The sequence below is a fragment of the Cyprinodon tularosa genome, unplaced genomic scaffold, assembly GCF_016077235.1.
Source record: "Cyprinodon tularosa strain WSP-4 unplaced genomic scaffold, ASM1607723v1 ctg26, whole genome shotgun sequence".
Lineage (NCBI taxonomy): Eukaryota > Metazoa > Chordata > Actinopteri > Cyprinodontiformes > Cyprinodontidae > Cyprinodon > Cyprinodon tularosa.
Window position 1 is genome coordinate 1,054,035 of NW_024038961.1, and position 19,630 is coordinate 1,073,664.

The 19,630-nt window shown below is 39.2% G+C and overlaps 1 protein-coding gene across 1 annotated transcript in view; it reads left to right on the forward strand.

Moving 5' to 3' along the window:
* cdk6 (cyclin-dependent kinase 6) overlaps nucleotides 1–19,630 on the forward strand; it is a 52,209-nt gene that overhangs the window by 28,998 nt on the left and 3,581 nt on the right. Inside the window, exon 5 of the mRNA XM_038288645.1 lies at nucleotides 12,836–12,945. Coding sequence (XP_038144573.1) covers nucleotides 12,836–12,945 — 110 coding nt within the window. The remainder of the gene's footprint in view (nucleotides 1–12,835; nucleotides 12,946–19,630) is intronic.

Here is a 19,630-nt window from a genome sequence, read left to right on the forward strand (position 1 = left end):
CCTAGATCCAGTTCTGTTAAAAGCTAAATAAATAAATAATCTATTATGCATATCCCATTCTCCTATTATTTTTTAGTCAAAATAAAAATTATAAACAGATTAGGCAATAGGCAATGAGCTAAATAATCTGTATTTGCATCCCTACAAGAATGATTCTCCCTGTAACATATTTGTGTTTGTGGGCAGCGTATAGGTATTAGAAGAGAGCTAACTCCTCAGCTGCAGGAAAAGCTATTTCCAGGTTGTTACAGATGGTCAAGTTCTTAATCTTAATTCAAAACACAATGTACAGCCATCACTTTAAAAGCACCACCATAAAATATGGTGGCAGCAAGATCCTGCTATGGAGAGGCCTTTCCTCTGTAGAGACAGCTTAAGGTATAGTTGATGGGAAGGCGGATTGACCAAAATAAGAAACCTTTGTGACCAGAACAGATGTTCACCTTCCAACAGGACAACAGTCCTAAGCATGAAGCAAGCTCTGCAATCAAATGGTTCAGTTTAGGATAGCAGTCTCTGCTGCAAGTATGTTGTAATTGAAATCCTAGCCTGTGTCAAAAAAAGAATGTCATGAGAAAGTTTATAGAAAGAAGACCAGCCACATTTAGAAAAGCTCTTCCTGTTAGGATAAGCCCAGCGGGGAAAACATCCTCAGATTTTAAAGGGACTCTGAATTAGAGGTCAGGTGAGATACTGGGTTCATAGGAGAACTTCCATTAGATTACCCATGATGAGGGGGGGGGGTTCCTTCCACACCAAACATTGGAGACTATTGTAATATGACGTGGAGGGTCCCATGAATCTCATTAGCTAACACTCCCATGCATATCATGTGCATGTGGTCACTTGTCAAATTAGATTTGGGAAATATCAAGGGGAAATGCCACCAGATTTTAAGAACCTTGGTCTGTGTGTCTCTGTAATCAAAATAAAAGATAAATCTATGGCTTGTGATTTCCAGACTAGATAAGCTCATTATTGATGTAAAGTTATTTTTTCTTCTTACTTCTAAGCTTATGGCAGTTCTTAAGTGACTAAGCAGAAGGGAATTTTAACAGTTTCAAGCTCAATCTTTTTGTGCTTTGACTAAGATGAAGCTAACTTTAATGTTTTGAAATAAGCCCTTAATTATCACTGTTATTGTAAGCATCCTTTACATCTTTGCCATCCCACTGTTGATTTCCTGTAAACCTTTAGTTGTGTGAGTCTTATGCAGAGGAGTGAAATTGTTACCTGATTAAAGGTATTTTCCCAAAGCTTGCCCCCTTTGGTTCCTTCTGCTCATAGCCCTCCCACTGCTCTTACCAGAATAAGACACCCATATCTCAGACGACATTAAACAAATTGAAACCAGATTTCCTGCCTGCGCTCAAACGGCAGACAGGCCTTTACAACCCAAGAGAGTCGGTCTCACTCTGTGCATTATAGGTTGTTATTTTTGCTCTTAGAACATGTGCTTGTTTGACTTGATTTGCAGTTTCAGTCTGTTGGTGTAGCTACAGCAGTGCAGATTGATGTCTTCTCACCTGTGCAATGCTATGTGCACCCTAAATCTGTTGATTAAGCATATTGTTTAGGATGTTTTACGCTTCATTTCTTTTGCAATACATTAATCTATGGCTGCCTTAATGGTCGCTCTGACAGGCGAATGTGACACAACGAAGTGATGATGAGCTTGGATAAACTGGAAGTTTATGTCCTGATGCTCAGGACGGGGAGAGAGAAAGGAAAGCAGGCGGCAGCAGGGACAGGGAGGTGGGGAAAACCCTTGCTCGGCACACAGAAGAGCACGTGCGTCTCTCTCTGGGAATGTTTAGATATCTCCTCAAACGGCTCCACATGGGGGAAAAAAGAGGAAAAAGTCAAGCCTCTGTGCTTTGACTGCAGTCGTCTGGAGCAGAGTGACAAACATCCACAAAGTTTTCATACACGTAATCAGTTATACAGTGCTTTGAAAAGCTTTCCCAAACCAATAAACTTTATTGTTTGAATCCATTTTATAACATTTATTTATAAATAAGAATCCATAAGGCACTGTGTGCCTTTATATTCACCCCTTTTTGTTGATATATCCACATATAAATGCTGCCAATTGCCTTTAGAATTGAATGATCCTCCTAAGTTTCATTTAATTGCAGTAATAGAGTATGACACAACTGAAAAAACTTACTCAGACAGAGGAGGAGCCACAATCTTAATCAGAGTAGGAAAAAATATGCATGTTCTGAAGATGTTACTTTGTCAGGTAGACAAAGTGGGAGGGTTAGGGGAAAAGCCATTATTATAGGATAGCCATAAGATGTGCCCTTTGCACTTAACATGACGTCATTTAGGGGACACAACAAACGTGTGGAAGGAGGTTGTCTGTTCAGATGAGAGCAGACCTGAGATCTTTGATTTACATGCAAGATAATGATGAACCCTGCATATCACATGGATACACCATCTGCACTGGGAAACAGAGTGAAGGTGGTGGCATCATGCTGTGGGAATACTTTCTTTAGCAGGGAAAGAGATACTGATCAAAGTTAATGGAAAAAAGTTATTGCAGGACAACATTTAGATTACTGATACTATGGTTGGATTTTAGCCTCAAACAGGACACGATCTTTAAACATAAACCCCTTAAATAGTCAACTTGTGGTACCATTTTCATTGTAAATCACATTCATGTGTTTGTAATGGTAGACATTTGCTCTATCTATAAAATAAATTAACACTCTGCCATTTGTCCAATTGCTGACAGTATTGGTAAGGAAACCCTAAGTTCAAATGTTCCAATTAGTTCCTCAGGATCAATGTTTTGTCTGTTCACCAGTTTTTTCCTTTACTGCCTTTAACATTATTGGCCATGGACTCCTCTTTGTTTTATACTACAATTATTGGTTACAATGCCATGGCTGTTTTCTAAGACAGTTTGGCACCAGCCTGGTTCGTTTACCCCACATGTGCACATTGGTCACCTGGATATTATGGCCCCGTCTGTACCAGCATCAGAAAGAGGAATAGGAGCAGAAAAAGAGAAAAAATTACAGCATATATCAGGAATTTTCCAGCTAATGATGTGCGGATGTGGTAGCACAGGGGAGAGAGAGCCACTTACTGTGCTGTCTTTGTTTCATTCGTTGAGGGCCCCGTGCTGCATTCCTGTAAGCTGTGCATACTTTGGCAACAGTTGCAGTGCTCCCCATTTTTTTTTTCTTTCAGTTTTACTGTATACAGTCTGTGTGCTGCTCTTGCACTTTTTCCTCTCATACCCCCTGTGCCCCTGGTCTCAATCTGTCCCCCTTCCTCTCACCTCCATCTTTTATCAGCAGTCTCTTTTTGGCTAGGGGAGGTGATATCATTACAGCTGTAGATTGTACTTTTTGTTTTGTTTCAGGACAAGCTGAAGAAAGTGAGGAAAGTGAGCGAGGGAAAGAAATAATGGTGTTTACAACATGGCTGACTGCTGGAGCTTTGGGCCTCTCTGGAGACACAACATCACAGCCTCTGTTCTGCTGTGCTCTGAATTCAGTTTTATGCTTATTATTAGGACATCCGCTTTCCCTCTATGTATTGCCTGCATTCATGCTTCGTATCCGTCCAAGATTCAGAGAGGAAGACTTTAATTAGTGATGGATTGCTTTAAGGAATGTTGCCATGATCCAATGGAGCGGGTAAAAGAAGTGTGAAGTTTACTGAACTTAATATGCATTTATTGTTGAAAACAAATCAGATCATCATGTGTTTTGGTCATTATAACTTCTAGGGGATATGAAGCACTTATTTCTGAGTGCATGCCTGTGTCTAGTGGTGTTCTTTCATCCTTGGTTTCCTCACAGGGAATGTAAACATGGGCCCCATGCCAAACTCCAACTACCCCAGCGCTGTGGCCTTAAGCCCTAGTCATCATAATCCTATCAGGTCACTTAGAAAATTCTTCATAATAGATGTGAGCTCAGTGGGGGATGACGTCATAGAGGAAAATGAGTGTGGCCCTCATAATTTCCTACAGCACTGACCTAAATGTTAGTAGTGATTGAACAGCATATAAATATTTTTTTCTTTAGATTTATTTTTGATATTGTTTATCAAACACAAACTCTTTTTTATTCAAATGTTTATTTTTATGTAACATTTTTTAACATAGAAGAACCACTTAAATCTAGTTGGCACATTAGTGCTGAATAGGCAATCGTTCCCTCCATTCAGTTCCAGCTTGACTTGTAGACAAATGATGGAAAGGTTTGTGAGCTTTGAGTCTTTGTCTTTTTGAAACTATACCTTTTTGTTTGGGACATTTTATTTTGCATTTACTCAACTTCTTCATGATGCTGACACAGCTTGGCGATCTAGCCAGCATATGCTTGATGTCCCAAAATCTTCTTAAACGCTTACATATGCTGAACTTTGAATGTATTATTTAAATTTTGGGCATATACATATAGCAGGGGTAACCAATAAAAAATCAAGGGGGTCCTAATAAAGAAAATTAACAACCAGTAAAGGTCTGGAGACATATTTTATTATAATCTTACTTACTTACTTACTTTAAACAGAAATAAACACTTAAATAAAATGATGTGTTTATGCATCCATGTTATACATTGACTTTTTAAATAAAAAATAAAAAAAGTTAATTTTTCCATTTTAAAATCTAAAGTGTTTTTTGAAGTAGAGAACAACAATTGTTCAGTTTCAAATATTTTATCACCTTTTAACACCTGAACTGATAATTTGTTGGTGTTCATTTTGAACCTGGATTGATATTATAGGATTATGTTCATGGTGGAGAATCCTGCTTCACAGCAGTAGGTTTAGCCAAACATACTCAAATTGCGCAGGGTCATCTTTGAGCACCATTTCACTTCTCTTTCACCAGTTCATCACAGTTCTTCCAGCAGTCCACTTTTTCTCATCATCTTCTCCTTCTTTCCCACCGCCCCGGCTTGCCACATGTTTGCTTGCTGTGTTTAATTGTAGTAGCAGCAGCAACCCTGACTGACAGCAGCTCATTGGATAATTTGTATCACAAATAGCCTGGTCCTGGACGGTCTGGAGGGCTTTAACGTATTAACAGAAGAAGCGGTGAAGTTATTTATTTATATACTCCAATAATCCCAGAGGGATATTACTTCTCCACATTTAACCTATCCCCTTGGGGAGCAGTGGGCTGCCATTGTGTGGCGCCCGGGGAGCAGTGTGGGGTTAAGGGACTTGCTCAGGGACCCAGAGTGGCAGTCTGTGGGAGTGGGGGATCGAACTCACAATCTCAGGATTCAAAGCCCTATTTCCTAATTCCCTAACCACTAGGCCGCCACTCCCCAAGTTAGACACTGCCGTCGGACAACATGCTGTAGTTTATAAATGTTTTAAATCAGGTTGGGTACAGATTAGCCAGCGGTTGGGTCCGGACCCGGACCCGGTTCCCTAATCCGTGACTTCTGACATGGAGTATTCATATAAAATTCTGAACTTATGTCCAACGACAGTCGAACATCAAACAAGAAGATTTCTCTAAACTTCGCAGTGGCTATATTAACCTAGCTTCTGTTTACCGCCCGCCAAAAAAAGAAAAAGAAAGAAGGTTTGCCGTCTCAGTAGATTCAGCATCATGTCTGCTAGAAAGTTTGTTCTTCGTGGCAGTGGATGTGAACACAGGGAGGATCCATCACACTCACCTTCTCGCTCACCCTACAACTGGAACAGAGTCAACTTAATGAAATCATGCTGATGTCGGAGGACAGCTAGTCACTATTCTCATCTCAGCCTTGCCAGATCCTCCATCTCATGTGGATCGTCTGCTCACCATGAAGTCTGGAGTAGTACAGACGGTTTCCTCCTGTGAATCCCCTTTAATATCAAAATGCTGCCAATACGCCATTATACTGTAGCTGTACGTTAGAAACTCGTTGTCTGGAACACATCAGATATACCTGCATATGTCAATATGCGTTGGAGATAAGTTCATAGGTTTTCGATAAGCTAGACACCATGACTTACAAGTAACTTGCAATTAATGTGTGTCAACAATCACATAACTTACCTGTAACTTATGGCCCATGTATGAGCATATGCTAGCATACATAAAGAAACTTTAAGCATGATAAAAATTTCTTGACATACTTGTCGATTGTCGACATGTGCCAGCGGGCTTCAGCGTGCTCATAACTTACACAAAACGTACCAATAACTTATCCAACGTATGGCAGTGTTTTTGCCAAATTTTCGAACATCGGCATACGCTGGCTGAATCGCCATGGTGTGACAGCGCCACCAAAAATTGACGGATTAATTTTTAACGCTGATGGTGATCATTTTGACACTATCAAACTGATCCCACATGTGCGCATGTCGGCTGATAGCAATGCAAAAACTGCTAATATCTCCCCAAGAAATCAGCCAATGTGTTGGTCAATCTCCAATCCTCAGCTTATGCTTTTGATTGATCTTGGCAAAACGCCATTCTTAAATATTCTTAAAGACATGCATTCTTCTATAATATGTTTAGTTCTGCACATAGATGTGAGTCTGAAAATTTTTAAAAATATTGAATTGCTGGGGGGAAAAAAAATCAGACTTTATTAAGAAAAGGAAGAACAGGTCATGCACTAATGTTAAACTTCAAACAAAAGGTGCTAATAATTTTCGTACACTTGCAGATACAAGTTGGAAGTGAAACGCTTCCATGCAAAGGCAGGTGCTCTCTATGTCACGTGCAAGCAAACGCACAAAAGGCAGGCCTAACGCCCCCACACTCACCCTCATGTGTCCTATTGTCATACCAGTGCATTGTGCATGCACAGGGCTCTGGTGGAACAATCCCGGATGTTGCAAGGCAGGCGGACTTGGAGTTCTGGCCCAGGAGGTCTGGAGGTCCTCTGGGGCAAGAGAAGTTATTTCCTCCCTCATGGGGTGAGAGAATGAGAGAACAGCAGTGCAGGCTGTGGAGGATCGTCCTGGTGGTGAGCGGGAGGATGCTCTCAGCAGAAAGGAATTCACAGAATGTTGTCCTTTAATCTGGAGTCAGCCCTCACACACTCAGTCTCTCAGTCCAACCTCTTCACTTTTTCCTCATTTGCCTTTATTTGACCTCTTCAGTTTTTTTGTTTTGTTTTTTTTATTCATTTCAAAAGGGAAAAGGGTGTCTGACAGAAAGTGAGACTTCCAATGGAAAACCAGCAGCCCAAATGCAAAACAATTCAGCATCAGATTTTTTTTTCTTTTTGTTAAAAGCTGCCAATCTCTATATCTATGACTCATTCAGCTTGCTGTATGCAGGAGCCCGTATCCGCTTTCATGCCGCCCATACAGACGAGGGAAAACGAAGGGACATTTGAAGCAGAACAGAGAACGAAAATGGTGAGAAAGGGAGACTAAGGAAGTAGGAATGCAAGCGTGGTCAGAAGAAGAGGAGGGGAAAGGACGCACGCAAAAAGGGAACATTACAATTGGGGAATACACTACCTCCGATATGTTCTTATAATCATCTCAATGAAAACAGTTGTTAAGCTGTTTGTTTAGGACTTCGATCATATACCAAAAGGGTTTTTGATATTTATTTGGAAAGATGTGATATTTTGGCATCTTATGGAGAGTAGGAAACTGTTTCTGGATATAAGCTGACCAGCTGTTCAGCGCTGGCCTTTAATGCATTCTGGTCTCAGCCTTTTACCGATTCAAAGGATGCCTGACAACAATAAGAAGAGAAGATATTTGGACATGATTGAGTATTCCAAGATAATACAAAAAATCCCAAAGTGTTTTTGAAGGCTTGTTTATATCTCTCAAAGCATTCCCAAATTTGTCAAATCCAAACGGTTCCATCTTCCAATCTGAAATGGGATAAAATCCCAGAACACTGGTCTTCTAGTAAGAAGTGACCCTCAATGAATAAAAATTCTAAACTAGCCCCTAAAGTAGTAAAAGCATGAATGGGAACACATTATGCTTTAGAAACCACAGCTGCTGATCATCTCAGTTCCTGTGAGAGCTGTTAAAAGAGGTGATGCAACATAGTGGTAAATTTGCTTCTGTCTAAACTTGTCTTAAATTTGTTTCTTGCACATATAACTATGCCTACATGCATATATACATTTATTCAAACTTTTAAGCAGTTGCACATCATGTGCATAATATTTTGTAATATTTTGTAGTTGCTTTTCATTTTACAAACAGGTTATCTTGCACCTAAAGTAATTTTTATTTTTATAGATTTATTTTTTTTACTAAGTGTAGCTGGACCAAACAAAGCATCAAATTTAGCCTATTAGGGAAGTTCGACCATGTTGCAATTGATAAATGGGAGCAATGCTATTAAAAACTGTTGCTTCAAAAAAAGCAACCGACTTTTAATTTCATGCTAGATTAAATCGCTGTGCAGCTATTTTCCGTAGCCTCCTGTGCATGTGTAATATACATGTATAAACCTTAATCTGCAATTGTGGCCACGTTTTCGAATATCTGTGAGGCGGATATACTCTGAGCTCTGTGGTTCTTCCTAGAAGGCTTTGTGTCTGCTCATGTCAGTGCTGTCTTTTGACTCTGCTGGGTGTGAAATCCATGCAGTTTGCTCGAGTGGTATGCATTTCAGTTGCAGCTGCAAGAATTTGCAGGGAGAAACTCCTTTTTAAAATACTAACTTGATGTTGTTATTGCAGTGACATTGTGGATTGTTTTGGCAGAGAGGTATTTTGTTACTTGCTATAAACAAAAGCTGCTTTTATCAAACATTATCTATCATTCTGTAAGAAAAATAGACAAAAATGAACCAATTCAAATTTAAGGGAAAAAAACCTCAACTGTGGTGTGGCTTCCATTCATGCTTTTCTTTGAGGTTTCAGTGTTCAAAGATTCGTCAATCACCCCTAGTGTCTGTCTCTTCATTCTGAGCTTGTGTCTTATTTCTGGTCACATGGCCAAACCCCACACACACCCCAACCCCCCCATCCCGCACTGCATCTCAGCCAACTGGCCTCAACTTCCGCTCCGATTCCAGTGAAGCAGGAAGCAGAGATGAAAGTCTCACCATCTGCAAAACGCACCATCCGGCTCTATTAATAGTGTCATTCAGTTTAAATTAAAATGTGACTTCATTTTTGTGTGTGTGTGTGTGTGTTATCTGACTCTGTTGACTATTGGCGTTTTAACCAAAGGTCTTTTTAGTCCATCAGATGTTGATCTTTTATAATAAGCCTGAATTTAATGAAACTAATATGATTAGGAAAACATCCCTGGAGCTTTAATACGGTTATACTACATCACACACAGTGAATATGAACAATTTAAATTAATATGGGTATTTAGAAATTAACCTGTAATGAAAATGTCACACAAGAATATGCCTGGGTTTTTATTTCTTTGCTTTTTCAACAAAGTAATGAGACAACAACTGATGAAATTGCAAAAACACATGAAAGGGGCTGCACCCCTGTGAGTTCTTTCTGCATGGAGTTTGCATGGTCTCCATGAGCATGTGTGGGTTCTCTCCGGGTACTCTGGCTTCCTTCCACTGACCAAAAACATGACTGCTTGGTTAATTGGTTTCTATAAGTTCTCCTTAAGTGTGTGTGTGAATGGTTGTTTGTCCTGTTTGTCTCTGTGTTGCCCTGCTGTAGACTGGCGACCTGTCCAGGGTGTTTCCCATCTTAGGGATAAGCGTGATGGAAAAATGGATGGATGGACATACAAATGCAAAAAAGGGGTATTAAGGCAGTATTGGAAAGCATTTATTAGATCAGCAGAAACAGAGTTCTACAAACAGGTTACCTGTTACTGAGAAGGCTAACGTTGGATTAAAGCTCCAAGCTAAGACACTTAAGACTTGAATATTTTTGTATCTTGAAATGTTAATCAGTGAGCCAGCTTTCCATTGACAGGCTCCCATTAGGATGGGCAGGTCAGATTATTAAAAATATGGTCTTTTTATCTTCCATAAAGCCACCCAAACTAAAAAGTGTAACTTTTTGGATTGTAAATAAGAGTTTGCTTGAACTACATTCAGATAAAGGTTTGTGATATATGCTATGATGCATCAATGGAGGTAATCTAGTTTCTTTATTTTAAAGACCTTATTTTATTTTAATCTCTAATCATTTTTTACAATATTTTACATGGTATATTGTGTGTCAGAGGAGGTCATTTTTGTCAAAATAAATTACTCTTTGATGGTGCATGTGCAGGAGTCTGGACATGTTTAGTTTAGGCTTCTAACTTTAGCATTCTGTTTTTGCTGCCAATGGCCTCATTTTCGAAAAGCAAGAATGACCCATGAAGCAACAAAACTTTTGTAAATCTTGGTCCAACCTACTCGAGGTTGAGGGCTGGCACCACCTCAGGCAGAAGCTGAACTCTTAACTAGCTGTAGTCCTCCTAGAAAGATATCTTTTCATTACTATTGTTACAAGATGTGTACATTATTAGCTGCATGCAAATCTGCATGCAAACAGGAAATCTGCTGAATCTGCTATTTGATTATAAAAAAGATATATATGATCAATTTGACATACAATTTACTGTTGATTTAGAATTAAGCTTTTAAAAGTAAGTTATTATTCACGGACCTTAGGAAAAAAACTGGTTTGATCTGAAGTTTGAATCAGGAGGTCAGATCTGAAATAAAATTGTTCAGACATGTCTCGAAATTACTGTATATGTCGTTATAATGTATGAAAAACAGTATGGTTTAGTTTTGTCTTTTTGACTTCAATGAAGTATTTAAAATGTGCATTGACCAAGCCAACTTACGTTTATTTTTAAAGGAATCAGAATTTAGCTTTAGCTTAAAGGTATTGTGGAGGATTTTCGTGAACACGCCCTCTCCAAAATATACATGCACAACCCTGTACCCGCTCCTGAGAGGGAGCGCCTATTAAACACGTTCAGTTCAGATTTCTCCTCATACACGCTCTGTTTAACAGTTGCTGTTTGCATCGCTCATACAAGCTTACTTTGCAAAAGAAGATTTGCAATTTTTCCACTATGTCAGCCTCACCACCGGTAAGTGAAAATGGAGCAGAGCACGTAGGATGACCTTGCATAAACATATCACCAGAATGAATGAAAATTAAGAGGACCACTTATTTTGATGACCCACCCAAAAAGAAACAAAACATCCTCCACTATACCTTTAAGGTGAGGTTTAATATGCACTAAATTAAGCTTTTATTTACATAACAAATGTTTGGGGTGTGCTGCCTTTGATTTCAGATCCAAAATTGTATCTGTCCGTCTACATTTATTTTCAAGTATAACCTTTAGAAAGAAAAAAAAATTCAAATTTTGGGTTTATACACTTAGATATGTACACGCAGAATTGTGACACAACACAGAAAAACATTTTAAATTTTTATCTCTATCACATAAAAATCAATTCAATTAATTAATTCAGTTTATTTATATAGTGACAATTGCCAATATATGCCATCTCAAGGTACTTTACAGAGATTATTCAATTAGATCATACAGTCAGATTAGTTAAACGTTTCAATCTATGAAAAAAACAGCTGCTTACATCTAGTCATTTGGAGATTATATTTGCTTGCATTTTGTCATTGGCTCTGCAGCAATCCCTCACACCAAGCATGAATGCAGTGATGGTGGTGAGAAAAAACTCCCCTTTAACAGGTGCAACTAATCAGTTGTAATTTCTTAGTAATGTTTAGTTTGATTCCAAGGTAAAGCTGGGGTCAAATTGCAAGATGACTACTTAACCCAGTGAGCCACAGTCATGCTCCATTACTGTGGGTTTACACGTTCCAACTTGTCACCAGCAATAAAACAACAATAGGTTTACTTCAATACCCCCTTCAGCTTAATGATTCAGTTGTATTTCATGTACCAGATGTCAAGAGAGAACCTGGAAGTAAAGGAGATCACAAAATATTAACTGGATTTCTCGTCTTAAACTGGTTACAGAAGTCCTTTTTGAGATAAAACAGATGGGCTCTCAACATTAGGGTTTAATAAAAGGTGGCTACAGTGAGTAGGGACAATCTATAATTGAATAAAATAGTCATAAACCATGCAAGCAATGTGTTTTAAAATTGCTTTAAACATTTTACCATCTGAGATTTAAGGAATGTATATGTGTGTGCTAACTATATCCAGTCAAGTTAAAAGTATCCGGGTGACATAGCACTTTGTTTTTCTTGCTTACAGGCATTTGCCTCAGACTTTAACATCCCGATAAGCACTCTTCACTGCTTGAAGAAGGAAACTGTAGCCAAAAACTGCTGGAAAGAAACACTCCAGAGTTTAGGAAAGCACCTGGAACCAGTCCACTCTCTTACTAGGGGTCACTGAGTTTTGTCTGGAGGCTTTCCCTACTGTAGCTGTTAACAGAGGCAGGCTGCACACAATCACTCTGAGAGGTCCCAGGAGTTTCAGGGACAAATTTGGAAACCACGCTTAGTACGAAATGGCACAAAATGGCTGCCGTTAGACCTCAGGTGGGGGGCAGGACAAATGGTAAGAGACCGGAAGAATTTTTTTTTAGGTATCATACATGCTTTCTGGTAGGCTTATTATAGCAGAAACCCACATGCATACTGTCTACATGGGATTTTTGCCTGTTTGTAAAGGAGTGCAAAATATTCAATATAACTTTTAGGCTACTGTGAGAAAACAGACCTGTAAAGTAGAGCTGGAGGCATGTGCCGCCAGATATGATTTCATGTTTTTGCGTTAGGCCAAGATGGAGGCGGAGAAGCTTTTAAGTGCGCTGCCTGTGTGTATGTGTGTGAGCCCGCATCGCCGGTGACATTTACCTAATGCTGCTGGCAGTCCATCAGCGACCATGTCTTTGTGCTCTCACAATGAAGGCTCAGTAGTTTTTCTGCTGCTTGTGGTGCAGGTGGTGACGCTGTGGTACAGAGCTCCTGAAGTGCTGCTCCAGTCCAGTTACGCCACACCGGTGGACCTGTGGAGTGTTGGCTGCATCTTCGCTGAAATGTTCAGGAGAAGGTGAGGTCTGCACCGAACCAAACACAGCCAACAAGTCCCACATTTGAAAAAAAAGTTTTGGGGATGTAGCCATTTTATGTCATTTTTGTGTTTTTTTTACACTTAGAAGATGCTTAATGGAAATTAAAGTGCAAAAAGAAAAGGGTCTAGACTAGCAGTTTAGGCACCAGCCATTGCTTTGCTTAAAGGGATAGTTCGGGATTTTTGACATGAATCTGTATGGCATCCCCATCACCAGTGTCATGCAATCACACTGACTTACCCCTGGCAGCATCCTGTGAGCAGAGTTCTCGTCCAGCTTTGGTCAAGCCGAAAGTAGTCCGGCAGGTTTGCTAGACCCAGCGAAATAAAACGTTTCTCTTCCCAAAACATTATGTGTTCAAAAGAGCGATATTTTTGCATCCCAAAAACATTGTAGTGGAAAAAGTCACACGTCGTTATCACTTGGTCCTATTTTCTCTCTGTTCGTATCAGTGCGCGCCGTCATTCTGACAGCGAGCTCAACAACAGCCAGATGCATGTCTCGCTCAGCTAGGCGGAGCGAGACATGCATCTGGCTGTTTTCAGGTTAGTAGGCCCTAGCTGTCAGGTCATGTTGTAGCGCGCACTGATACGAACAGAGAGAAAATAGGACCAAGTGATAACGACGTGTGACTTTTTCCACTACAATGTTTTTGGGATGCAAAAATATCGCTCTTTTGAACACATAATGTTTTGGGAAGAGAAACGTTTTATTTCGCTGGGTCTAGCAAACCTGCCGGACTACTTTCGGCTTGACCAAAGCTGGACGAGAACTCTGCTCACAGGATGCTGCCAGGGGTAAGTCAGTGTGATTGCATGACACTGGTGATGGGGATGCCATACAGATTCATGTCAGAAATCCCGAACTATCCCTTTAACAATTTCAGCATCAGGACCAAACTGCCATGTATTTAGAGCTGCTTTTTAGGATTGGCCTATGTTTCTAACATCCTTGACCAAGAGATATTGCTCTGCATGAATCCAAACATTATTGTTCCTGAATGATTCCAAGATATATAATAATATGACCAATTTCTTTTAGGCAGAAGACTAAATCATGACCAAAACTCTTATCGCCACACACAGAGTACGATTGCAATGAGATAAAAAAAAACAACAACCTCAAAGCTCACTGTTAGAGAATTGCAGCAAATAGAACCATCTTGGAGTCACTAAGTCTTCATAACAATCATTAGGTGCAATCTGCATCACAAATATGTAGAGTTTTCTAAACTCTTCCAGGACTTGAAGTGGAATCCGGTGCTTTAGGAAGGTTTGCTATGAAACAAAGGAGAAATAAGTTGTTCCTTCCTTAATAGTCCTGGGAACTTGTGTGACATTATGGAGCCTGGAAAATACCAGGATATTGGTGGTAAAGCATTTTACAGTCAGTTAATTTGCAAAGAGCCATTGGCTGCAGAATTCCCTCTTCCCAGATGGGCCACAGTGGACATTTCTTTCTGTTGCTGTCTTCGAAGCAATCCTTTACAGAAAGTATCCCTAAAAGAAAGTATCCATGTTGTAACAGTGGAAAGGAAACTATTTACATGAAATGACAACTATTACAGGAGGAAAGCTCCAGAGGAATCAGGCTAAGTGTGAGCTCCTTTTTGCTTCAATAGACTGGAGTCTGAGAAGACAGAGGTAGACACTGAAGCTTTTAGAAAGTACCTCTTCTGAACCCAAAGTTCACCCAGTTTAACCCTGACATGTGATGTTTCCTTTCACACATTGGTGGTTATCAGCTTCCTTTCATTTTCAAATCATTTTGCCCTTTTCTTCTCATCATAAACATTTGCCTGGGTAATTTACCTACACTGTTACTTGGCATAGTCATTATTGATTTTTATTTTTTTACATTACAACACCAATTATTGAAGTGATAGTTATAGCATTCCTAACAAAGACTTCCTGGAAAGGATACACATTGGTTGTGTTGGAATGTCCACCCTAACCCCTAGATCCCTCAATAACTACATAGAGCGGGGGCTTTATAGTGGACTTTATAGTGAACTCAGCTAACGGGCCGTTTAGACAGATGATCACTGCTTTTCGCTCCCGGTTGGTCACGTGGCTCCTCCTCCCCACACGGTGCCTGCGCCATCTTTGCTGTCAGGTCACGACAGCTTATGACGACAGCGGGACCGACACCAAATCCAATAGTGCTTTGCGAGGAGAGCTCTCTCCCCAAAGCATTCCACGGATTTGTCTGCTCGTCTAGTGACCATGGATGATCACTACTTAAAGGTGCATTGTTGCAAATTTCAAGTCCACTTCTTTTTCATCCAATAGACGTAACCGGGCACTCATTTAAAATGATGTAATCACTATATAGCACCCTATATAGTGATTAGGGTAAACATTCAGAAACAGCCATTGAGAATTACTATTAAAAACTGGGAAGTTTGGGAATTTGCTCGATAGCTCGTCAATTACAGGGTTGTTAAATATGTGTCAACTTCCAGCTTTACTGATAATCAACACCTCTTTCTTTCATATAAGTTTTAAAACCATTTGAATGTGTTTGGTGAAGATCCCAAGCCATTTAATCAATTTATAGATTCATATAGACTATACGGTCAAACGAAGAATAAAAAACAGAGGCCTGTTTTAAAATCTCTGCACTCTTTGTCTTTTTAGAACCGACTTTTATATGGTCCAAAGAAAGTTTTCACACGATTTGAGTTATTGAGTCATTTGGGAATTTGTGAAACCACTCATCATCACCTCAAATGACACCCGACAGATGTTTTTGAGCAATAGGCAATCACATTTCAGTTGGCTTATCAAACCATTACAGTAAGACAGCCTGCCTGCTGTGGTTGAAGCATGCAATTCAAGATTCTGGTCTTGGTGTAGGTCTTTCAGTTTGTGGTTTAACGAACCTCACACACTGGGGAGGGGGGGACACACTCTAATAACTTATCTTTTCTGCAAAAAATTAAAATAAATACCAATCCCCCCATTTGGTTAGAAAAGCCTGTTTGCATTAATTTCATTAGCATTGAACAATTTATGTTTTGCACTATTTTAAGTAAAGGAACCTGTGTAATCCAAAGTAACATAAGTGTAGTTGTGTGTGCAATAGTAGATAAGAACTGTCGTTCTGGGGCAGGGCTTATTGCCAGAAGGAGCAGCCCTGCTTCCTTCCCCAACCGTCCTTTAACCCCATCATGCAAGCATGTGTGAGTTCATAAGCCAAAGAGGTCACACAGGGTTAAAAGATTTTGATTAAGATTTCATTTTCCATTTCAAATCACGCTTTTTTTCTCCCAACACTTCAAGCTCAATTTTAAAATATGATTTGTGAGGGTGGAGGTGTAAAACTAATTATTGATCGAATTGCACCCATCCCCCTTCTTCAACTAGTTTTAATATCAGCTTTTATAACCAGGAAAGTAAGCAAAGAAACAACAATTAAGATGGAAACATAGAATCTAAAATATGCCCCAGAACACTTTTTTTTTTTTTTTTTATCTCTAAATGTTTTTTTTTTTCAGAATGTCCTTATGATACCTATGAATATGTTCATTTGCTCAAATTCCAAGTATATTTGCTGGCTTGTTCAAATATGCATAATTTTGGAAAACATGTGAGTGATTTATATTAGAAAAATGCTGGAATTACTCATGAGGTTTAAACCATTGGCAAGCTGCTAGTTCTAGAGTTGATGTGATTGTTGGACAAATTCTAAGCATAAATTCTTCAACTATTTTTATACTGGTTTATACCTGACTACATAAGAAATCTGGTGACTGAAAGCAATCATTCTTAGACATCAGTCCTATTTAATATTAGATGTTTTAACCTTAGGCAACGAGTTTGCTACCAGGATGAATGAAAGAAACTGAGGTTTTCTTAAGATGGCTTCACAACGGTGGATCATTGACACCCAGTTGCCCATAGTGTCTGCAGATATTGTTTACTATCTTAATTTAATTGCATACTTGCTATATATTGGATTTTTAAAATACTGAATTAGGACTGGACAATAATTCAATGACAGTATGTATCGATCAATAGACATATATCTATAATAGAAAAAAAGGTAAATAAAAAGTTCAATAGAATACCTGTTTTCCTACCTAGTGCATGTTAGTCATGTTTGTTAATATTACAGTCATTACATCCTCTCAACCAATCACAAACGCAGACCCAGGAACACTCTGTCACTAATTCCCGCTCCCTTCAAAGAGTTTAGAGAGCGCATGTTCTTTTTTCTTTTCAAAAAACTGGCAATTTTGGTAAAAAAAAAAGCTTGTTGAATAAAGAGTTATGTGTGAATTCAGTGTTTGTGTGTTCTGTATTTAAAAATAGGTCACTAAGCAATAGCATAAAATGTGCAGGGTGGCACTTAACATATATGTTTTATTTTATCGAAATGCTTTTTTTTTCTATATATCGTCCAGCCTTAAGCTGAATAGGTTCAGTCTCTTAAATAAGATCACTTCATCAGTATCAAAATGGATCCAACAGACCAGCCCAGTAGCCTTCCAAATGCTTGCTTTAAAGGTCCCCAGCTAAAAGATCCTGTAGTCCCCAAAAATCCCAAAGCATAATAAACAGGATTGCCTTTTACTTTACCTCTAGATCTTTCCATGCAGTAAATCCATCATGACTTGACTTAGGAGATAAAATCAGCGAGTTCACCATTTACTCCATATTAAAATGTCATGTTCAAAATCCTTTATATTCTGCCTGTGATGTTTTTAATGTTGTAATAAATGGTCAGTGATTATTTATTATCTTATACTAAATGATGTTTTAGCAGATGTTTCAAATAATCCAGACTTAAACTATGTTTTATCATGGATTAACACTCGTTTATACTCTGAGAAAGGTTCAGATCAAAGGTATTAACTGCTGTGATGTTAATGAAGAGCTCAGAGGCATGAAAAGGCACAGATGTGCATAAAAAGGCTCCTAAAAACTCGAATTGTTTGTTCAAATTGTTCTTTTCTATATGGATTTCTTTTGGAAACAAAAAAACAAAAACGTTTTTTTTAATCTGTTAGAAATTCCTTCATGACAGCAGTCAGTAAACTCTGTGTTTCAGTAAGGATAGGGTTTCTTTTTTTGTCTCTTGAGTTTGACAGAGAAAGCTGTTAAAAGCTTTGCTGTCTGTTTGTAAATGTGGGCGTCTTTATATGTTGGCACCTGACCAGGTTTTCTTCAAGGTGAAAGGTGAGTCCTTTGATTGCCTTACACACAAATGGCTTTCTCTTTAGGTGATAAAGATGGCTCTTTTAAAGGACACCTGTCTGAGATTAAAGGGCACCCTCGAGAGGTGGTGAAAGAAAGCAAAAGGATGATTTAGAGGAAAGTGCAGCAAAGGAGAATGGAGGAAGGAATGTGCGTTAGCTTGCATCTAAACTGTGTTTTAAAGTGTAATTGTTAAAACTGCTCTTTTGAAAGTTTGCATGAGTTGCAATCTTTCATCAGAGCTTCAGTAGGCAATGAGCGCATTCATGTTGCCTGTTATTTCATGTTACACCTCAGAGGAGTCCATAAAATATGCCTAGGACTTAATAAATTGGAACCGTCCTCATTACTGCTCTCCTCTTCTTCTTAAAAATGCATTTTTGGGAGAGAAAAAGAAAACAACGGTATATTTGCACCGTTATGAGAATACAGTGCAGAGGAATTTAAGCAAATATTACACAAGTCTGCATCTGCATGGCAAGGATGGTTTCTGACTCACAGTTCAATGGAATAAGAGAGAGCATGCCTGCTTGTTGACATTCCTCAAATCGAAAAGTGATGCCTTACGGTCCGGGAGAGGCCCTACATCCTTGTTGATGTTCTCACAGTTTGAGGGTCAATTGATAAACCCTGATAAAGCAAAGTCGTGTGCAGATGTGTGCACAGATCAACATGAAACAAACAAAGTTTGGTCAGATATTGTTTGCCCATTTGGTCAAAGCACACAGTGCATTTTTTTTCCTGAAACACCCACACTGCATTACTGTCTTAATTCCCACCAGACAGATTGACTTACTCACGTGCAAACATGTGCACACATTCCAGAGGTGGTCTCAGTGGAATGTGGGACAGTGCCGAACTGGCACTAACGGAAGCGTGACTCAGCTGCCCGTCCCAAACCTCATGTCAGCCCTTCGACAGTACCACTCATACATCTGTGTGCGAATGTGCTATGCACTGCAAGTAGACCTAGTGCCAACGTTCAAGGTTGCATTGCACAGACTATGTATATGTGATTAACTGAAAATGTACAGTTTTATCAAGCTTCTGGCTGTGCGTATGTCAGCGGTCAATCTTAGGTTAGTTATTCCCAGTTGTCCCCCCCTACCACAAACCAACAAAGCACTTCAGGTTTAAAAATGGACCTCTTGGAATTATCAGCCCTACTTGTTTTGGCATGATAACTTGCTGTAGGTGATTTTCTTTTTTCTGTTGCAACTGTCAGGAACTGGTTTGGTGTGATCTGGAAATACTTATAAATGCTTTACTCAAAAGAATTTGCATGTGTGGTGTTTTGTTTTGCAAAATGCAGAAGTTAAAACAAATTATTGGTACAAAAACAATAAAAGTCATCTTCCAATAATCGTAACTCAGTCTAACGGCAGTCTTGTTATTACGTTTAAAATAGACAGAGAGTCTGCTTTCATTGTGCAGTCATGGATGAAAAATATCCCGGACTTTG